The 23,773-nt window shown below is 38.1% G+C and overlaps 1 protein-coding gene across 1 annotated transcript; it reads right to left on the minus strand.

Annotated features, from left to right (window-relative positions):
• Window positions 1-5,137: 5,137 nt before the first annotated feature.
• Window positions 5,138-23,454, minus strand: SP4 (Sp4 transcription factor). Its single transcript, XM_010154411.1, has 5 exons — window positions 23,374-23,454; window positions 21,349-22,906; window positions 6,922-7,150; window positions 6,488-6,687; window positions 5,138-5,385 (listed from the first exon to the last, which is right to left on the minus strand). Exons 1-5 carry the CDS (start codon window positions 23,452-23,454, stop codon window positions 5,138-5,140), a joined length of 2,316 nt encoding a protein of 771 aa, XP_010152713.1.
• Between the last annotated feature and the right edge of the window lie 319 nt (window positions 23,455-23,773).

Here is a 23,773-nt window from a genome sequence, read left to right on the forward strand (position 1 = left end):
CTTTTATGACCAATAAGTCTTCTATCCCAAATGCTTCTGGAGAAGAGACAGACAATTCCATGGCAAAACAAAGGACTTAACAGCATTCCTGTTAGCAGTAAGTCACTTGCGTTATGGAACAGGCACACTGAGCCAGCTTCCCCAGTCGTGGTGGTTTAATGTCCAGCTCGGCTGACAAACACCAAGTGATGGCATCACCACCAACCTGCTGGCAATGATTTCTGGCAAATTCTGGCGTGAAGCAGTTCTGCTAGTGAAGGTGTCTCGCTCTCCTCTCCCCACAGAGGTTATTCCAGCAAGCACGGACAGCGTATGCCACCTCTTGGTCCACACAGTATTCCCATGTGCGGTAACAAGTCTCAGGATATTGGGAAATGGTGCAAGTAGCTTTGAGGAAAAGGAAGAGGAAGCAGGGACACAGAGACTGTAAGAAAGTGAGGGTGACAGCTAGAAGTTCGATATGAATTACATACAAATTTTACAAATAGAAAACAACACCCTAGTGTTTGCTACCTTGTTGGGCATAAAATTAAGCTAACGGAATAAACATTAAATTTAATTAAATTATTAGTAATAGTACTGTTGTAGAAGAAATGACTCAATTTGATATCATATGTTGTTTCACAGAGTAGAACGATCACCTTAAAGGATTAAAAGGGTAAAATGGAATATGCATATTCAACCTTAATGTCTTTATGATAAATTTTGTTACCATTTCTGATATTGTACTGCAATGGTGGCTGTGTAAGTGGAGGATTGCTCTCATCAATAATCCAGAAACTGCTTCAAAAGTCCATGTATTCTGTAATTCACAATAAAAATGCCACTGCCACAATACTGAAGAACTGGGCAATAAAGACCTATCAGCTGGTCAGGTGCAGTTACTTTGGATTACGGCAGTCTGACTTCACTTAGTAAGTTTGTCTGACATGAGAATCACTGCATTCAAACAGAGATAATGAGACTTAAAACAGGTATGTCAAACATAAAGCAAAGATAACTGATTTTAGGTCTCAATTAGGATTATTTTGTCTTGCAGTACAAGGCTAGAAGCCACAAACTTGAAGTTCCACCTTTGGGAAGATGGAACAAGCAAGTGGTCTTCTTCATATTCATTTCTTTGTGAACTACTACTACTTGTCCACTGCAAAAGTACTGTAAGGCTTACCATCAAAATTCTTTTAACAATTAAAAAATTAGTATTCTGTTGTAGTTAGCAATTTAGTACACCATCAACGTTACTTTAGTAGAACACAAAGCAGGAGCCCATTTACATTTTGCCAAGAACAGCCCAATACATTTTGTATGAGAGGAATCCAGTATTTTCAGGTTTCCATATATTTGCTTTATTCATTCCCTGTTGGCAAAACAATCGCAATACTCGGATTATTTCTTTCTCTCTCAAACTAAAATATATATTTTTTTAATTTTAAATTTTTTATGTGTGTGCCTGTGTGTTCATACTCCTTACCTTGGAAAAGTTTTTCCTTTGGTATGTTCAGGAACAACCGTTAACTTCCACTCGCAAGAGCTGAACAAACCCCCACAGAATTCATGCTGAGCTAGAATCTGCTGGTTTAATTCCCTGCTGGGAGTCTGCCAGTTGGGAAACGCTGACCAGCAAGTACAGGTCTTAATTACAACACAAATCCAGAAGCTGCTGCCAACCTTTCCCCATTGAGAAGCATTTGCTTTCTAGTGTTCTTCTTGATGAAGAGATTATCACTCAAACATAATTTATTGCTGCTTTATATTGTAAGTAATTAAATGAAGAAACCTTTTAAACTCAAGGGAATTTTAATAGGTTACTTGCAAAATGTTATTGCAGGCAACAACTTGTACATGATTTTAGTTCCAAACCCACCAAAAAATTATACAAATCAGCATTGTAAAAGTGTCAAATTAATGCCTTATAGGCTTTGCTGGCAGAATTAATTTCTAAATTCTAGATGTGGGGAAATGTTACTCTCATTTTTTTCCTTTTCCATTTTTTTTTTTTTAGAAAAATTTACAAGTGAAATATTACTACAAAACTTTTTTATAAGGATTTTTTGCAAAACATTTACATTTTTACCATCAACTATTTTTCTGTTTCAAAATCATTATGTAGATTTAATACCCTATGCTGCACATCAATTCTCGCAGGATGACAATTCAGTGACATGCATAAAAAAACACCACAAGGCATTAAAATGAAGACTTAAATACAAATATTGTTGCAATAAAACAGTTATAAAATTGAAAAATAGGACCTAAACATCATGCTTACCTAACTTTGACAAATTAACTTTTTCTCCTAGATTACACACTTTTATTACTGCTCTCGTGAAAGAACATGATAAATAATGACTTAACACCAATTTCTAATGTAATCGGCAACACATACACAAACCTAACCAAAGAAAGTATACTGTAAGAAAAAAACCCTATTCTAACACTGGAGTTCTACCATGGTAAATACACTTTGCACTGATAATTACAATAAAGCAAAATTTTTAACGGTGGCAAAGGGAATGAACAGTGAAATGCCATTAAACAAGATACTACCGCACATCTGTGCCCTATTACTTACAACGGCTATATCCCACTGAGTCAAATAAAGGACATGGAGATTTACGATCCTTTTAAGACAGAAAAGTGGATTCAGAATGGTATGCAGAACAGACTGTCAAAATGTTTCTAATTCAGCGGTAAAATGTGCACCTGCTAACACAAGTTAATGTACTTGAGATGCTACGAAGCCAACCAGATTTAGATTTTGATACATCTATAATAGGGATTCATTGCAGATTAAAAATTACTTGTTTCCTATCTGCATACAGACGTATGCATGAAAAAATTATATATGAAATGGTTGTGCAGAATGCTCATAACTTCAGTTTACAAAACTTGTTAGTTTCTAGGAAACATGGTATTAACATTAGGAAAGTTCTTTCTTTGCATAAAGAAATTTATAGCACTGATTGTGAAGCATAATGATAAAATATATATTTGACGTTTCATTTTCTATATAATAAAATTAACAGTTAATCCTACCTAATGTTCATCTGTATTAAATGTAACATCTAATTGATTCTGATGTTTTAAATCCAGACACATCAGTTAAGAGTACTTTAAATAAAATATACAAAATAATGTACAAAACCCAACTAAAATTTAAAGACTCTGTTACAAGTCTACAAAAGCTTTAAGAAACTTGAAATTTATAACCACAGTGTAAAATTGTTTTTCTTTAATCTCAAAGCTTTTTATGTAAAGTGAAAGTATAAAATACCTTCAGCTTAGTATTTTGCTACAAAGGGCTGGCCTAAAGTGTACACAGTGTAAACAATGATTGGTATTTCTCTTGCTTCAAAAATACAGAAAACATCACAAGATTGATAAAATCTTCAGATGAGAAGTAGATGTTTTGTGAGGCAATGCACAAGGTATCTGTTACATCTCTCAAACCAACAGCTACCAAACACATTCCTCCTTTTGTAATTTGCAGTGAAAAAAAAAAAACACCCAAACCCCCACCACCAACAAAAAAAAAACCAAACCAAAAAAACCCTACCACTTACTCTTCTTTCACAGTACTTCCTTTAGGTACATCAAAAACATTTTGGTGTATAAGTTTTTAAAAAAACTAGCCATAAGAATTGTTACCAAATGACCGTATGTGTAAAAGATTACATTTATGCCTATGGGAAGTAATTAAAAATCCTGAGTATGAAATATTTGGCCATCTTTCCTCCTGTACCTACTGAAGCTTCCACATATAAGATGTAGTTTGGTTTTTTGTCGTCGTTTTTCCTTTTCCTCTATATTCCTATTAAACCAGCACATCCGAAAATGCAACCAAACCTTTGAAATCAAAAGTCATGTAGTAAAAAGGTAACTATATTCCTCTTTCCTCAGTTTGTTTTGTGGTTGGAGGCTCAATGTAAGACTTGACAGGTAACGTATTTATTACCAGCTCACATACTATCCTTGAGGAGAAAATAAGACAGTAATATTTAGGGGAAAAGAGAGAAAATGTTTACTTTCAATACCTTTTTTGGTGAAAATGTGATAATTAATTCTTTTCTTTGGCTATTAAGTCAAAGTATAAAGAACTCGGCACATTAACCACAATATAACTAGTATTTACAGAGAGAAGATACTGGAGAACGAGCTACAACACTTAGTTGTCTGATTAATTTCCATGAACTCTAACAAAATTAAAACATTTAAGTATTTAAGACTGAGTTTATGATTCATGTTACCTACAAGTTAGAAATGGAGCATTTAAAATACAAAGAAATTAAATACTAAAAATTGACACAAAAGTGGCCATATTCATTTTTCATCCTATGTAAGATACCATTACTTTTGCAAAATCTTACATTAATACCTTTCTATGGTTTTATCTTTCCTACTGTATACACTACTTCTACGTAACCTTAGCTCTCCAAACAAAGAGAGGAATTATAACTCACTGATTGTCATTTATACACACTACTATAATGTAGTGGTCAAAATTAATCTGAGGTCCACCTCAGAACGACTTTGCAGCAGGCACCACCCAGCTGCTGTCTGAGTAATTCCAAAACTTGAGAAAAGACGGCCAAAATGACGTGTTCTATGGACTGAGCGAAAACCTAAACTATTTCCACTATCGTTCAATCTGTAGTTGGTTTTGCTGTGCCTTATGGGAAAAGGATGTTTTTTGAAAACATGAAAATATTACAAATTTACTTTAAAAACAAAGTACTTCAATCAAATGATATTAAACCTAGTCACGGTCCACCCTGTTTTACATTGATATTATCTCAGTTTATAAACACATTAACATACAATGCTAAAAGAGGGGGGGAAGTCCATTTAAAAACATTACATGATATACAGACATAGAACTAAAAAAGTACAGTATGGAAATAATATTCCCCCATCTGTTTATCCAGTACATCAATTTGCGCTGTTTGTATTTTTGAATTTTGTGTCTTGTTGCACCGGTGTACACTTCCCATGCTGACCCTCCAACCTGGAACACTTACAGAAGTCACGACTGAAAACATGATTTCCTGCTCTGTAATCCACTTTACCAGCCCACTTCCATATCCTGAAAGGTATGTAAACTTAAGTGCAGCACTAGGCGTCCATAAAAACGATCCTTTCAGAATTCTTCCATGTTTGTTGAAACATTAGGGGTTGCTGGGTTTGAATCTTGAGAAATGGCAGCAACAGTGACAATTCTTGGAGAACCAAGAACCTCAGTAACTGAAGTGTCCAGTTCTCCTGAGGTAACAATAGCAAGGGCTGTTCCACCACCCTTCTTGTTCTGATGAGTTTTGACGTGTTTCGAGAGATGGTCGCTTCGCATAAACCTTTTAGAACATTCTGGGCACTCAAATCTCTTTTCGCCTTTTAAAAAAGAAAAACAAAACCAAAATGTTACTGAAAGAGAGTACTGAACACTTTTTGCTTGATCTTTTCAATCTGACCGTCTCCTGCTAAACATCTGGATCATCATCTAAAGGAGACAATGTTGTCTTCTCTACCTGTCCAATTTCCAGGTCACAGGCTTTTGGCAAACCCCTCTTCACTACTAAAACATTCTCAACAAGTATGTGCTATCATGTGATTATCTGACAGGAAGTTTGAATTTCAGGTCACCAGAGAATTTTCATAAACTTCTATAAACCTGACAGAGTAGGAGAGGTAAAAGGCCGGAAAGCACTACCCGACAGCATGTTTTAAGCATACTTTTGTGACTTAGATTACAGGGGTGACACGGGAATTTGGAAACATGAATCCCGAAGCTCCATGAGGATATATGCTATGTCAAGAGAGATAAATTCGCCATACTAAAAAGTCCTGTCACTGTGCAAATGTATAGTGCTTATACTTCAAGTGCTATCTTCTGATGCTGTGAAGCTGCGGGGAGGGGACAGGGGGGAGACGACAGGGACGGACACACAACACCTTCTTGAGGCTACAAATACAAAGGCTGATAAAATATTCAGTTTCTAAGAGGTCTACCTTTCCAATCTGAACTGTAAGGAGGACTTGCTTTATTATACGTCACTTGAAATTTCCAGAAACTTCCCAAGAACATAAAATCTGATGTATGGACAAGGTCTATAAATTTCGAAAGGACTGAGTTAGTCCAAGTGAGGACGTGCCAATGCTGGTCCATGCCCAATCTACGTGCTGAAGAAATTTGCCAAATTCAGACCATGCATCAGCTAATGTACATTAGCTATCTGCGACGAAATGGTCATCATCTTCTAGCACAGGTACAGAGGAACAGTTTGAACAGATCTCATTTTATTTATTTGATTTCACAGTCAGCCTGTATCGATAAAAACAGAAATCTACCACTTCCTCTGTTTTAACGTTACTTTTTTACCTTTAGAAGTACTCTTCATAGATCCTAGTACATGAGCTCTTTGATATCACTGTTTAACCATGGCCACTACGATTCAGACTCACTGTACTATACCTACAGAGAGGTCTGACCAACCTGTGTGGGTTCTTCTGTGTCTTTGTAACTCATCGCTCCTTGTAAATCGCTTGCCACAAAAAATCCAGTTGCATATAAATGGTCTTTCACCAGTATGCCAGCGCAGATGTGCTCGAAGATGAGATGTCTTGCCATAAACTTTTCCGCATCCTTCAATATGGCAGATATGTTGTTTCTTTTTTCCTGGCTCATTGCTGCCTCTAAAAAGATCAAATTTAAACTGGTGAGTAGTTATATGCTAAAAGATTATTAATTATTAGGAAAAATACTTCATGCTAATAGAGACAATTACGATCCTCTGTCTAAAAAGAAATATATAAACATACTTACTAATAGAAAGCATTAAAAAATGTAGGCAATGTACGAAAATCACGCCCAAATGAGCCAGACCATGATAGGAAGTCCAAATATGTACTGACAAAATTTACATTTACCTTCCTTCTCCCTCTCTGCAATTAGGACACGAGCAGGCAACTCTTCTCAATCTCTTGCCAGGTTGCACTTCCTGGTCAGAAGCTTGTTGAGCTTGTTGCAGCTGCACTTGTGTTATCTGATCAGGACTCACAGCACCAATTGCAGCATTAGCAATGCCACCTACTGCAACAGTAACTGGAGCTATGGTGGCTTGCTGTACTTTTACTCCATCCTGTCCTTGCTGTTGACCTGTACAATAAGAAAGCGTTTGTACCCTTTATTAGTCATTTCAATAAATGAAATGCACACATAAACTTTACACATTTTATAGAACAAAAATCCACCTAAAGTTAAGGGAAGCCACAAAACAAATATTAAATCCACCCATTTTCCTGAAGCACAGCCAGCAGACTATCAGCTAGCTTAGATAGCCCTGTTTAATGTAATTTGTTATCAGAAGAGTACAAGACTGCAAACTGGTGACTGATGCTCTGATACTAAGAAATGTGAACTAGTTTAACAAGCTTTTCTTTTTTCTCAAAAGCCGGGATAAATGAGAGAACATTAAACAAAATATTAGACAGAAAGATTATTATATCTACTGCCAATGTCTCTCTAATAAACTTCGAAAACATATCTACATTCAGAAAGCTACAAGTAGCTAATTTAAAAGTTGCTTTATGGCACATACAGAATTGTCACTTCTACAATCTGTCCTACATCAACACTGAGTTACAAAGGAACTTTCACAAAGAAAAAGAAATGTTGTAGGACTAGACTTGAACAAGATAACATACCAAAGCTTTGTGTTTTGGTTTTATTTTCCTCCTCCACCCTCCGGGAAAGCATCAACCCTTTCAGAGTTCAAGGAGCATCTGGACAATGCTCTTAGTCATACAGTTTAGTTTTAGGTAGTCCTGTGAGGAGCAGGGAGTTGGACAACAAGACCCTTATGGGTCCCTTCCAAGTTGAGATATTCTAGGATTCTACGATTTTGTTTTGCAGAAAGGAATGTGTTTTCAAGAAGACTGGAAAAGCAGTTTGACTGAATCAAATGGAATTCTAAGACTGACTTGCTGAATCAATTCAGTTTCATTGCATAAGTTCATTGATCTCACTGGCTTTCTTGAACAATGGAAGTCAGGATTACTGTCTTGATATTAAAGTAAATTAAAGACTATTCCAATATAGGTAAGAAGTGTAGTTTCTTGAGCATAAAATTATGCTTGTTTAGAATGTTACTACTATATGATCTAAGAAAATAACATGACAAACTAAATCCAACACAGAGATATGACTTCTAGCCGCCATCTGAGAACACTGAATGCCTGTCCTGCCAGTAAGAGGAATGGGACAAAATATCCTTAGATGTTGTCATTTTCAAAAATTCAGTGCCTTCATACAAATGGGAAAAAAGAGAAAATACTACCTACTTAGCGAGAGTGTAATGCCAACCAGAGTTCTTTAGAATAGACTATAATACTTTAAGACTTGAAAGTCCTCAGTACTGAATCATTAATTTAAAACTTAGAAACCCTTGGAGGTAACATAATTCAGAGAGATTCAAATGGGTACTCCAACTTACTTCTCAAGCACCCGTCACAGACACCATCAATGGGGATAATACTGAGAACACCATTCCCCCTGAAGTCTAAACCGCCTAGCTACCAGTGAATTCATACACAGCACAGCACGGGATAATGACCACTTCATCCACATTATTGCTGAATGACTACTTCATTCACATTATATGTTATCTTGTATAATGCCATGGTAACAGCCATAAATGAAACCTAACACCCATCACCTAACACCACCACATACTCTCAGACAGGTCAGGACTAAAGAACATGATATACAGACAACCTCCCTAAGTGACTTGACTTCTAACAGGCCACTGCTGGCTACAGGAAATAGAATAAACCTGTGTTGTGTGTAGGTCAGCACCAGGTTATTTTCACCAGAAGCACTGACCAAATCTTCCCAATTACCTCTCTTGGTTTCCATCTGGAACTTGCACATGATCTGCCTAGATATGAATAAACACAAATTTCTTGTTTTCTTAAACAGGCCACAAATATTGACAGATGCTGAGTAGTTTCAGTTCTCTGAGAAGAATGACAAACCCAGAAAAGAGAACATTTGAATCCCACTTTCTGTTGGACACACAGTTATTAAAAAATCTAAAAAAAGTCTGGTATTTTCAGCAGAGGAACCATAGAAAAAGAATTACAGACAATCTTGAATGCAAAGCCTCCATGTGTCTGGGATAGAACAAAGTCTTTCTTTTCAGAATAGCTATGCACCAAAATAAAATTATTTCCCTTATTCTAATAGCAAAGAAAAACACTCATGGAAATCCTTGAAGGAGAATATGATAGGAAAAGGAGAACACTGTGGTATAAATGCAAGTAGTAATATCTACTTGGGCCTAATAATGGCAGAAGAGGATACAAGAGCTTCCAAAGAAAGTGCTAGTCCAGGGGCAATTCCTTGTCAGGCTGTTAAGCTGCTGAAGCACTGACCCAGTGCTATGAATAGCCAGAGGCAAAGGCAGCTGATCATTTTTGTTATACCTAATGCTCATCTTAACATGATAATGTGATCACTTGCGTTGAAAACCAGCTGCAGTTCTTGGTTAGCCAAAGGTAAATAAATTAACAGGAAGAACTTGCTCAGCTTGTAGCCTTTACAGAGCACAAACTGCTCTCCTGTCTGTTAAACAAACCCAAGATGCAAACTCCCTTAATTCACAGAGCAGCACTATAAATGAAGAGCCCACGAATGGTTACTCCAAAACCTAAAGATGTAACAGATATTATGGCCACACTTACTGCAACCTCTTCAGCTATTCTGACTCTCAGTCATGTTTTTAAGTACACTAATAAGAATTATCTTTTGTTATTACAGTCTGTTAAAGGGATGACTCCACGACACAAATTCCTGTCTGAGCAAAAAGGTCCTGGGACTTAACCAGTCTGTGGTTAGAACACAGCTGGAGTATAATTTTCTCCCAATTTTCCCTCTCTCTGATCTTCTTGAATTGATATTAAAGTTTCAGTGCAACTTTCCTCCAGGCTGCCAGACCAAGGCTTTCCAAATAAGATGTGTATTGTGGCACTTGACCCCTAAGGGGCACAACTCCATTCTTCACTCCATGACTAGTGCTACAGTGATGAATGTACAACACATAACTCTTGCTGAACCTGACCAACCCACGTTTATGGGGAAGCCTGTTCAGCATTTCTAAAAATCCAATATATTGTGCTGATTCAATATGAACTAATTTTCAGTCTCTAAGTCCTGAGATGACCAACCACACAAGGGTATTCTATACTTCTTCTGAATATTGAGTACCACTGTTGACACATACTCTACCTGCTCCGAACTGTCCCTCCCAAGTACGAGGACAATCTGTATCTTGGAGTACAGGATACACACTACTGAGCTACAACCTCCACCTATTTATTAAACAATATAGTGATACATCTGAGTAGAAATTCTTTCCAATAACCGTAAAGGTGATAACAATACAGAAGAGAAAATGCTAAAAGTAAGGTTGCTTAGGCAGATGATTACATTGGTTTCAATTAAACAGTAATTAAATGACTGCTCTCTAGATGGCATTAACGAAGTTATTACATTTTCCAATGCAAATGTTCATTTTCTTTAAATTAATCTCAGAGCTATTATTTTAAACTCCTTTCCCTTGTATTCTGCTTACTAAATTCAGAACAGAAGATTGTGTCATATTTTGAGTGTTTCAGAAACAGCCTTACTTCAAGATACGGGCCACAATATTCAATAAGTAATTCTCTACTTTTTGAGGTAAAAGTAACTGAAGGAAGCACACTTATCTGATAAATACTCTTTGCCAGAGATTTACATAATTATCAGGAAAAAATGGAAAGTTCAATAATGTAATTTCTGCACTTAATTTTTGTTTTGAACTCCTGAAAGAGCATCCAAATAAGCTAGCACACTAGTAGCATACAGGACAAAGAAACACATCTATTCTCATTTTAAAGTTGTTAAACATAAATTTCTTCATTCTTGTTCTTTGAGAGTAAAATGAATACATTTTAGACCAGCTGAAAAACCTTTTCTCTGGAAGAGAAATTAGAAAATCTTCACAAAACAACTGACAGAACACATCCTGGTCTAAATCTCAAAGTGAACCTGTGATAATTTTGAGTTGTATGCGATTTTTGGGTTTTTTTAAAGCTATATACTAGTATCCGCTATGAATCACTAAGGGCTTTCGCTTTTGCATCATTTATATTTATTAAGGGATGATAAAGGAATTTAATTGTTTCTTAAATCAAGTTTACTGAAGATACTGCGGAAACTTAACTGTTATTATGAGCTTGTCAGCAACAACCTCTAAAAGTTGATAAAAATGAGGATTTTTCAGTAGAGAGGATCTAGATATAAATCCGCTTTCTGTTTGAAGCAAACCCTGCTTATTCTGAACACAGGTGGCTGAGATAGTTACCCATACAGAACAAAATGATCTCCTGATCATAGCCCATCCCTGAGCAGCCGTTCTCCCCAGCCAACTCCCCTCAGCTTATACACTGAGCATGATGCCTTCTAAAGAAGGATTTGGAATCAGAACAACAACTTGTTATACTACCAAGGCAAGAGACCCTTCAAGAACGCCCTGATTTTCATAGTCATTAAAAAGTGGTGAAAAAGAAAAATGTATTTAGGATGAGTGTTCAAGAACACTTCTCTGCAGATGAACACAAGTAGTACCCTGCGTACTGAACCTTAGAACAACTAGACAACTGACAATTCAAGTACCAACTGTGCTGCAGAATGTCAGATGCACTGCATGGAAACTGGTAGTAGGATTGAAGAAATGGAGGTTTTTAAGTTTACTTTTATGGAACATCTCCCTCTACCCCATCACCCCATCTCAATTTTCAGGTTATTCTACAGCTTATAGCCACAACAGAGCATGGCCCAGTTCTTTTCCCTAAACTCTTCCACTTAACTCTGAAATAGGGATAGGACTACAAAAACCTTTTGACTTTTAGTCTCTACACTCTGACTAGAGGAGCTCAGTACCTGACACACTGTAACAAAAAAAAAAAAAACCCAAAACACACAAACAAGCAAGTCTATCTTACACATTTTTATCATATGGAAACTAAAATACTAGTCTCAGGAAGTGTGTTTTTCAACATCTCGAGTCAATTTCTGTAAAATAACATGGAAATAGTAATAGCCTAATTTTGAAAGGACAGCAGGAAGCTGACATGAAAAAAATGCAAGTCTCAGTTTCCAGTACTCTGATCATTTTGTGGGGGTGAGGGATGGGGTGGGTTTTGCTTGGGTTTTGCTAAGTTTTTCAGTATAGCATAGCTAGTTTGCATATTTTACACTTAACTACAAGGTTCATGAATGTCCTTGAAGTACACATTTTGGCTATTTGAAACGTTATCTTCATATTGATCAAGATAAAAATAAATATGCCCTTAGGCACAGGAGGAGTTAGTTAACAGGTACATGCATGGAAAATCCTTTCAACCGAAAGGAAGATAGCCGACTTTAAAACTAGGTTAAGTTGCATAGCAGTTGACCATTTATTTGGAATAAAAAAAAAAAAAAACCCACAGGCAAGGTGATTAAAAGTTATTATCAGGAAAAACAAGAATCATAAAACATTTTTAATGACCTTTAACAGTAAGACTAAACACGAGACACAAGTCTTGATTTTGTAACAGCCTATGGGTTGACTGGCTAACCAATACAAAGACTTGTTTATTAAAGATGTAAAAACTGTAACTTTGTTACAGCCTTCATCAGGCAAGGATCAACAAAGTTACATATAACAGAAACACAAAAGAAGGGCCATATAAATCTCCAAGATCCAAACTCTGAGCAGTCCTGCCATCCTCTTCTGCAAAACTGTTATCCTTATAAAATGGTATGCTTAATCTTACCTGGTCTTCCTTTTTTGTTCAGAGCAAACTGAAGAGATTCATGTTTTAGTCAGACTAATAATTTCCTGATAACCAAAGCTCTAAGCACCCTTAAAAAAAAGAAACTAAAAAAGCCCCACCAAAACAAAACACTACAAAAACCCCTCTAACAGGCTGATGATGTGCAGTACCACTCTCTTCTTGCTTTATATCTTCTGAACAGGAAAGTGTTCTATATGCTCTGCTTTCCGACAATCAGGAACGAGAGAGAGGACAGCAAAACCCAGTACTCTGAGAGCACGCCTGCGTGTTGAAACATTTTATAACATAAAGCATAGTATTCTGATAGGGAAATACAGTTTTACTAACCACCTTCTTTGAAGACTTAAGAACTTACATTTAATTACTGAAGTTAATAGCATAGAAGCAGCTCATTATAAACCTGTTTCTCCTCACAATTATGAGCAAAGTTGGTACTTGAGATGCTTCCCCTTCCCGCTTTATCAAGAAATAACAATGAAGTCATGCCTTGCTACTCACAGGTCAGGCAGAAACGGCTTGTTTTACTCAGGCATTTTTACCAAGTTATTCTTTATAGGCAATTTAGCCAAACAGATACATTGCAGATGTTTGGCCAGATACCTTTTGTGTCAAGTGCAGGAAGGGTACATTGATACCTTGTTTTTAAGCTACTATGACCAAGGGAAGCATTTGTTTTTACCACCAGTTTGTTGTTAAACTATTCCTGCCACTATTTCCAATTTCAGTTTAAGAAAATCCCACAACCAAAGCAATTTTGTCATTAGAAGACTGAATGCTTCTCCTATAATTACTCTGAAACATTTGAAAAGGATGCCAGTGCCATAATATTTAGAACACTATGGTTCTCCAACAATTCTCAGCCCAAGGCAACCTGAGAACAGTTGTAAGTGACCTTTCATGACTTTGGAAAAAGTATGCTAAATTTCGAATACTCTGCCCAGCTACACCCTCAGAATGCCAAGTAACACACTGTGAAGTAAAAAAAAAAAAAAAAGAAAAAGAAAAAACCCCCACCCTTTTTTTCCCATTTTTGTGGAAAATAGTTCAGCTCTTTGTATTTATTTTTTTACTGCAGATTCTATAGCTTACAGCTTGTTTCTTCCAAGGTATTTGCTGCAGCTTGCTTGACAATGAACATCCAGAGAAAAACTGGACGTTAATTAAAAAAAGACCATGAAATCAGCATACTTCAGCTCCTTCAACTTCCACCCTTGGTATTTATATTTGCAAGTTTTCTTGTATGTAGTGTGGCTTTTTTAAACCCTTTTTACCTTGTTAACACCTACAGGCATCCCACCTTGCTTAGCTATGCAACTCACCAAGTTCTGCTTCTACACACATTCACTGCTAACACAAGCAAGGAGACACACAGATTATGTGATGAATGAAAGAAAATGCATTTGCATGACGAAAGTGTAATATTCTAGGACTTCAGACTAAACATCTTCCCTTCCCTCAATAACTAGCATATGTGATAGTGATAATAGACTGAGTGGTATAAAGGTGAATCAGATAATTCATAATTAATTTTTCATAATACAGTAGTTCAAGAACATTAAATAAAAATGTATCTTGCACAACAATTAAGTCACAATTTATTGCAGACAAGTATTAAACATGTAAAAAATTTACACACACTCAGAAAAGACAAATTCAGGGAAGAAATTCATCAAGGATTATTAAATATATATTAAAAAAAATAAAAAATCCCACTTCTGGCTCAGGAAGACCTGAGCTGCAGATCACTGAATGGTGAGAAAAATATTCAAGCAGATTATTCTTCTATGCATCACCTGCAGGCAGCATCAGAAACACCTCTGACACATATTCATAGAATTATAGAATGGTTTGGGTCAGAAAGCACCTTTAAAGGTCACCTAGTTCCTACCCCCACTGCTGTGGGCAGGGACATCTTTCACTGGGTCAGACTGCTCAAAGCCCTGTCCAATCTAACTGTGAACACTTCAGGGGATGGGGCAACCCGTTCAGCAACTCACCACCTTCATAGTAAAGAACTTCTTCCTGATGTTCAATCTAAACCTACCCTTTTCAGTTTAAAACTGCTGCCTCTTTTCCTGTGAATACAGGCAAGCCCTGGTAAAAAGTCTCTCTCGAGTCTTTCTTATAAGATCCCTTTGTATATTGAAGGGCTGCAACAAGGTCTCCCCAGAGCCTTCTCTTTACCAGTCTGAACAAACCCAATTCTCTCCACCTTTCTTCATAGGAGATATGTTCCAGCCCTCTGATCATTTCCATGTCCCTCCTCTGGACAAGTCCAACAGGTCCATGTCTGTCTTCTACTGGGGACCCCAGGAATGGACACAGTAGTACTGATGAGGTCTCACCAGAACACAGCAGAGGGAGACAATCTAATCCCTCAACCTGCTGGCCTCTCTTCTTTTCATGCAGGTTTTTTTATCCAGCCCAGGATATGGTTGTCTTTCTGGGCTGCAAGCACACACTGCCAGCTCATATCCAATTTTTCATGTACCACTAACCCCAAGTCTTTCTCCACAGGGTTACTCTCAATCCATTCATCACCCAGTCTGTATTGATATTGAGGGTTGCCCCAACACAGGGGCAGGACCTTGCACTTGGCCTCATTGAACCTGATAACCTTTACATGGGCCCACTTCTCAAGCTTGTCCAGACCCCTCTGGATAGAATCCCATCCCTCAGGTGTGGCAACCACAGCACTCAGCTTGGTGTCATCTGCAAACTAGCTGAGAGTGCACTCAATCCCACTATATCATTATTAAAGACACTGAACGGTACTGATCCTGACACAGACCCCTGAGGGACACCACTCATTACCGATCTCCATTTGGAGATTGAGCCATTGATGGCAACTCTTTGAATGCGGCCATCCAGTCAACTCCTTTTCCATCTAATAGTCTACCGATAATTACCAGATCTCTCCAAGTATATTGTATGGGACAGTGTCAAAAGGCCTTATATAAGTCATGGTAGATGATTTGAGCTGCTCTTCCCTTACCTACCAACACAGTCACTCTACTGTAGAAGGCCAACACATGAGTCAGGCATGATTTGCGCTTTGTGAAGCCACACTGGGCAACATTGATCACGTCTATTACCCATATGCCTTGGCATAGCTCCTAGGAGGATTTGTTCCATGATCTTACCAGGGACAGAGATGAGGCTGATAGTTGGTAGTTCCCAGGGTTCTCCTTTTTACAAACAATTGTGGTATTTCCCTTTTTCCAGTCACCATTCCCAAGTTAGATGCATTTAATCTTACGTATCACTTTATTCCTGTTTAAAGAGTTTGGTCAAATGTTTCAAACTCCTCCACAAAGTTTGAACCAGAATGATAGTAATATCTAAACAATGTCTTCAGTCTTCAAACAGCAAGTCATAAAACTAACTGTCACACAAGAAGAGTTATTAAAGAAGGAAAGGGAAGAGAAAGCCTTGCAGGCAGAATCAAGCTGGATGCAGAAAAATGAGAAAAGGCAGAAGAAATCAGGAGGAGACCTGGAAGTACTGACAAATTGCATAACTACCAATAGGAGTGCAATGAAATTAGCTGGTCAAAGAGAAAAATGCCTTAGTAACTCACATTACTACAGTCTATGAAACAAAAGGGCAAGCTTCATTATGTTTTTGAGGTGCCCAATAAAAACACTTGGTATTAGACTTCATTGTCATTAATACCTGTTTTAGAGTCCACAGCACATTCCTGCAAAAGACTTAAAACTCTCCAGTTCCAGTATTGCCAGGCAACAGACTGTTTCACTGAAAAGAAGTCTTTCCTCCAGGTTATTTTTGTGGATGACCTCCAAGCTGCCCATAATTCAGGACATGTCACCACCCATCTTAAACAAAACAGCTTGAATCTGAGTTGCAAGGTGGTGGGATTTGGGGACTTCTCAGTATCTGGTGAATTTTTCACTATTTTTAAACCAGAAGTCTCTCATACATGTTTACATGGAACAAACACCATCATGACATAATAAAATCACTTCAGAATGCATAATAAAGGTAGATACAGGTTTGATCTATTACTTTATTTTTTCTTTTATGAGAGACAGGGAATTATTCTGAAAAGACATCATCTCTACCACCACCAGATTCCCACTGTCAGCAAAACAAATGAACAAGTACAGAAAAAGCTTGTGACCTCTTCTGAAGGCTCCAGTGAAAAAAATCCTACAGGCAGAACCCAAAACTTTTACAGGGAAGCGATTAATAAGCTGTAATGAAATTCAGAGTAACTGGTCTGTTTTATCTCACCCATATTCTTTAACATCTACAAACGTTCACATTCTGCGCTATTCCTAAAACAAATATACTCCAAGCCCAATGTGTTGAGAGACAAAGAAACTTAGACCACCAAAAGGAAATGGTTTGATGAACTACGTATTTTTCTTAGAACCATCTAGTACTAAAACAAGTTCCTTCCTCATAGTTACTTATGTTGTCAATTAAAACATCCAGACAAATAAAATGGCCCACAAGTAAGCTTTTAAAGAGGCAAAGGATACCTTATTTTAAGAAACAGATGGAGGTCAAAGGGGGCTACAGGCCTTTGAACTTGCATCTACAGCTATCACAGCAGAAGCCTTGAAAAAAAGTCTAGGAACTGCGGAGTACCTGCTTGTCCTCAAGCTCACAGGGGCTAAATTCAGAAAGTCACCACCTATTAACATTAAAAGCTATCCCATGCCACATGGAATCATGTATAAAACAACAATTCACACGGCACAGAAGAAATGCTGTTTACTTTGTACAGAACAAGCTTGCTTAAAGACCATGACAGTTACTGATCTAATAGCAAGGCAGGTATTTGTAGATTCCTGCATGTTCAAGTAAACATGATTGCTTTCATGTAGTCTGTTGTTTTATTAGCTCCTAATTAAATAATTGTTTAGGGATCTGGTTTTAAGGTTCGGATACTTATTTTTCATCTTCTCATCCAGCTTACTTCTGTATATATAATTACTCCTTTGACTGACACTTTGTACATCTTCTCAGCAAAATTTCACAGAATTAGAGTGGTGTAGCCTAGAAGGTACCTCTGATGGTCATCTGCTCCAACCACCCTGCTCAGCCAGGGCCACCTGCAGCTGATTGCACAGGACCATGTCCAGACAGCCTTTGAATATCTCCAAAGACAGAGAGTCCACAACCTCACTGGGCAACCAAAAAAGTAATTTTCCTGTACATCACCAACACTGAATGAGGTTTCCCTCAGGCTAGAAAGTGAAAGGATGTGAGAACCTCTCTGCTTTGCCCTGCTTTTTCACCACACACAACATAAAATCCTAAGTATGATATTTACCAAGTGCAATATTTGAACTTTTAACTGAAAAAAAACCACAACAAAACACCCCAAACACATTTATTCTTCTTGCTTGGTTTACAGAAGAACCTACACACCTTCGGACCAGAAACTTCAATTAACAAAGGTTATTAAAAGCAGACCAAAATACAATCTTTACTTGAAGATCTTAATATTTTTCTTCCCAATGTGAAATTTGTCTCTTTTGGAATTTAGAATCCATTTGACAAACAAACAAACCAACCAAAACCAAACATAAACACACGCTCCACCCAAACCAAAACAAAAACAAGAAAACCACCACCACCTATTTCATTTCCTAAAATAGTTTCATAGCTTAACATTTACACAATCATTTTAAGCTAAGATTTTTTTCTATTGGCACTTAATTATGTAGAATTCTGTTGCTTTACTATTTCATTGACTACTGAAAAACTAAGGAAAAAAGTACTTAAATTACCCCATTGTAGAAATAACTAGAAAAAAAACAATGTTCATGGAACAGAAAAAAACCAAACACAAATAAAAGAACAGTTACTTCAGACAAATACTTATTGTGTTTGCTGGGTGTTGGGGTTTTTTTTCTGAAACTCAGCTGGCTTGGGTTTGCTTGAAGGACAAAAGTAACCTTTTTTCTCCTAACAAAGCTACAGCACCTGAATCAACTCATGGGATTAGTCCTTCACCCAGTCTTTTCCCTGACATTTTCTGGACATCCTTCATAAGGCTCATTTCTAACACCTAATTCCACTGCTCATTTGTGGCAAATGATTCACTTTTGGAGAGTTCAATTAATGCACAAAAGACTTCACATCGACATGATTAGGTACTGCAGAAAAAGGATGGAAATGCCAGTCTGCTGATGTTGAGGTAACTGAGTGGTATATTTTTTTAAAGGTTTCCTGTAACAATAATAGCCAAAAGAAAACCCAACTTCAAATAAAAATAGCAAATCTGTGGAAATTATCAGCCCTGATCAAGACAGCTTATTCTTTATAAGTGGCAAGCAAAATTTGGATTGTAGCATGTTTATAATTTTCTATTTTGTAACCATTCTTTCCTTGAATACTTAAAATAGCATTAAGGACTGCACATCATGCCTCCCTTCCCAAAGTGCAGCATCAAGAAGTTTCACAGGAGAGAAGTAGAGATAAATAAGAGAAAGAAATATAACTTATCTCTCACATTCTCAAACTTTGTTCCTTCTCCATAACCTCAAGCCTTGGGAAACAGAAATAGTACCTTATGCATGAAGGAATAGAGAAAAGGTCAGAGGATTTGCTGCTGCTAGCATAACATCATAAGTTCTACGGAAACACCCATAAGGCCTACCTGGATAGAAAAAAACATGGAGGGGAATTCAATGGTCACAAAGCTTATTTAAGGTAAGAGCTCTGTATGACAAAGATTTAGCTTCCCCAGAAGCATACTTGTGAATCACTCCCCCTTCCTTTCATCCTCAGTTACAAATCTCAACCTCTTTATTTTCCAAAACACATCACATGTGACCAGAGGTGCAGTCAAGATAATTGAGCAAGATGATATTCAGAATCTCTTGTTCCAACACCTGTTAGTGTGTCCTAAACAGTTGTACACCTTTAGTAAGCAGGAAAAAAACTGCATGCAGAAAGACTCTCCCTGAACTCCCAAAACTAGGCTGTTCCCAAAGCATGCTTCCTATGAAGAGTCCCCTACCAAAGTAGGAACTTGTGTCAACAACAGTAGTCAACCCAGCACCTTCCCATCAAGAAAAAAAAAAATTTCCAAGGCAAATTGGACTGCAAGATATTGCAGCAGCTGGTCAGCTCCAGCCAACCAAAACTTCTTTCTGAACCATTACAGCTAAACACAAGGTCAAGATTTTAATTCTTGTTACCCAGATTAACTTTTCCAAAATGCTCCTTAAATAAGCCAGGTTTAGTACATCCAACACAGCTCTCAGTATTTCAGCAAGCCATCAAGAGCCAAAGAGTAAACACAGCAGATGAAACTCCCAGTGGCAAATTTCTTATTATTAAATCATGCTTAATCTCCTCAGAAATGATTCAACTAAAGGGAACAATCCTTTGCCGAGTTAAACATCTCTCCTCTCAGCATATGATTATAAAAATAAAACCTAAACAGATTAAGAGTCAATAGGATACTAACATGTGTTTCTGTAGACCAGACAGTAGTTAAACATGAGTTTTTTCTTACAGTTTTATACTAAAAACCTGTGTCTATAGTCAGATTGCTGTTAAGACAAAAGTTTATTGTAACTACTACAACAGAAGACTCTTCATTGTATGAAATAAAACCAAGCTCATGTAAGCATTTCTCAAACTGGCAGAGAGAACCCCCACATCAAGTTTTACCTGAAATGTTGAGAATTTTCAAGTTTTGCATAGAGAGTTGTCCTTCTGGGACACTGCAGAGACCTTACACAGAATTTACTTTAGGACTAAGCTCTGTTATCCAGCCTAGAGCCTTTTAATAGCTCCTTTCCCAACTATTAGACCAGCATAACCAAATAGGCATTTCATAACACATATCAAGAGTTCATCAGCAGGTACTGAGGTACAGTTACCAGTTGTTTTTAGAAAGACAAGCCACAGGAACTATACTGTGCACAAGGACACCTTATTCCACTCAATCTCTTTGAAGAGCTCAGAACAACTTTAGGAGGTTGTGCAGAATACAAGTAGTTTCATACAAATGCATGTCATAACACAAGATATCCTAGTTCACATACTGTCACTATTCTCAACCTACATCCCCCCTGCAGAGATTAGGAATACTACCCGGTTGGAAAAAAGCTTTTTTTGTTAGTTTTTTTAAACATATCAAAGCCCTAACAGCAAAGTCTCACATTCACTCACGAAGCCTACAAGTCTTTAATAACGTGGAGAACACAATTGTTTAAGGATAGTTTGTCACAGTTCCATTCCAACTGATGCAACTGGTAGTATTAGCTCAATGTTTAGCAGAAGTATAAGCTATTTTAAAATCTGAATTACAGTGGTAAGTACAAGGTATTTGCTCATAGTTAAGGGTTTAACATTAATTACAGAATATACGAGGAAAAAAAAATTTAACAGTCTGGAATTCTTGCAAGAAAACCCCAACCAACCAACCAACAAAAACCCCCACCCACAAACCCCAAAACAAATCCAAAACTTTGTCAGACCACTCACCCGCAACACTGGTAATAGTAACAGGAACTCCTTGAACTTGCACACCTGCAGCACCCAGGTTGGCAACACTTACTGTTTGAAGATTCGGGACTGAAGCAAGCTGGGCAGCGTTCAGAGTGATAGGGGTGCCAGCAACAGCCACTGGTGCAATCTGAGCAATGGTTGTACCACCACTTGAAGACACAGGGGTAATGGTTAGTTGTTGGGGTAACCCAGCATTTTGAACTTGAAGATTTGAAAGGCTTTGCAGATTCTGAACCTGTACAGTTTGCCAGCTGATCTGCCCAGATGGTGTTAAAGTTGGAGCCCTGATGAGCACCTGAGTTGGACTCACTGCCTGCAGCTGAACGTTCTGCAAAGGCTGCTGCTGGATGGTCTGTATAGTCTGTCCTGACTGGAGCTGAAATGACTGTGGAGGAATGGCCTGAATGATCTGCTGCTGAGGCTGCTGGATCTGTATCTGCTGTAGAATAGGCTGACCCACGATCTGGACCTGCTGAAGAGAACCTGACTGATCCTGGACGTTCTGTAGTCCATTGGACTGCAGTTGACTGGAGTTCTGGGCTTCGGAGTCTGTAGCAGTTGTCTGAGGCTCTTCAGCTGTGTGCTCTGAACTGCTGCCTGCTGTGCTTGTGTACTGGCCTGTTTCTGCAGCGCTTACTAGCGTCTCACTGCTAGTCAGAGACGTGGAGGCAGTGGTCGTGGAGGTGGAAGATGACGAAGGAGACTCTGGCATTGTACTAACAGAAGCAGAAGTGACAGGAGTAGAGGATAGCTGATTTCCATTGGAAACTCCACTCTCAGAAGACTGTCCAACTTGACCCGAACCTCCTCCAGCTGCCACATTGTTTATCACAGGCAATGCCAGGGTCACCCCACCAATGTTTATAGGTAATGTTGTTACAACTTGTGCCTGAGTCCCAGGAATAGTTTGAAGTTGCAGTGGTATGGAAACACCAGGCCTAATTTGGACTGGAACTGTCTGATTTGCTAGGTTTTGAGCCACAACATTCCCCGAAGCTGTCCTATTCGCAGTTGTGAGGATAGCTTGATTATTCCCTGCAGGAATAAGCTGAATTTGACCCTGTATGTCTTGTAGGCCAGTAGCATTAGATGGATTGATTTGAAGCTGTTGACCTTCTGTTGTCTGAATTTGTGGGATCACTTGGTATTGGACACTACCGCTTGGATTTTGTACTTGAATGACTTGGAATTGTCCAGGGGTTGTTGCAGAAGAATTGCCCGACTTGGTTTTTGAAGGAGATGTACTTCCATTGTTACTGCTGGAGGGACTTGGTGCACTTGAGGCAACAGAAGATCCTTGTTGAGCAACGTTATTTTCTTTTGAAGAAGAAGGAGCAGCAGCAACAAGCTGCCAAGCATTTCCAGCAAGCTGAGTTGTTACCAATTCTAACTGCTGTGGCTGATTCTGAAGCTGCACCAAACCTTGATTTGGATCTATAATAATCTGCTGCTGTCCAGCTCCTTGATTCTCACCAGGTGTTCCTATTTTGCTGCAAGTGGCTGCTAGCAAAGCAAGAGGTGAAGGCTGAGAATCCTATCCGTAAAGAGAGAAAACAGAACAGATTCAGGAGAAGAGCGTAAGTATGAACCATGAGAAGTAAGCGTTAAGGTTTACACAGGAAACAGAAAAAAAAAAAGTGCTTCTGCATAGAGACCAATGATACAGTTCTGAATAAGGAAGTATGTATTTCTCTAAATAATCTTTAGACATAAAACCCCCAGTTATCGATGATTATGTCACAGCCAGGACCTCAACGGCATCCTCAATCCAGTCCTTTTTTCCCCGAAAATTTAAAAAAAAAAAAAAGGCTTCTGTGACATGGAAAGCATCCCATCATTGCAAAAGGCAAATAAAAAAAATGTCCAGGCAGCAACAGTATTGCACCCAACCGTGTTTCATCCAACCCAAAGATACCCTGAGTAGGAAATGCTGTTGGCTGAACGTTTAATTTTAAATGCTAATAGTTTGGGCAGTTCCCTATTCGTGTGCGTGTGCTTTACCTGTGAGCCTCCAGTTTTCCCTTTTTTATTATTACTGTTGTTATTCTCTGCCTCGGGAGATTTTTCTCCCTCTGTGGGCATAGTTTCCTCCTTCTTTTGATCTGCAAAAATATCAAGTGTAACAGGTTAATTATTCACCTTCATTTATACAACAACAAAACGTACTAACATATCCCTTTTGGTTCCCAGCTTGCCGCCTTTACCTCTTGATAAAAACAACAGCGCAAATCATTATTACAAAAGAACGAGTCCTAAGAAACGTGGTTTGAAACCCAACCCATGGGGGCTGGAGAGTTAACACCCAGAAAGGGGAGGTTTGGTTTCCTCTCCCAGAGACAGCAGGAAAAAACCACCCACAACCCTCCTCCTCCTCCTGCCCCCTAAAGCATCGACGGCCACT

The sequence above is a fragment of the Eurypyga helias genome, unplaced genomic scaffold, assembly GCF_000690775.1.
Source record: "Eurypyga helias isolate BGI_N326 unplaced genomic scaffold, ASM69077v1 scaffold13316, whole genome shotgun sequence".
Lineage (NCBI taxonomy): Eukaryota > Metazoa > Chordata > Aves > Eurypygiformes > Eurypygidae > Eurypyga > Eurypyga helias.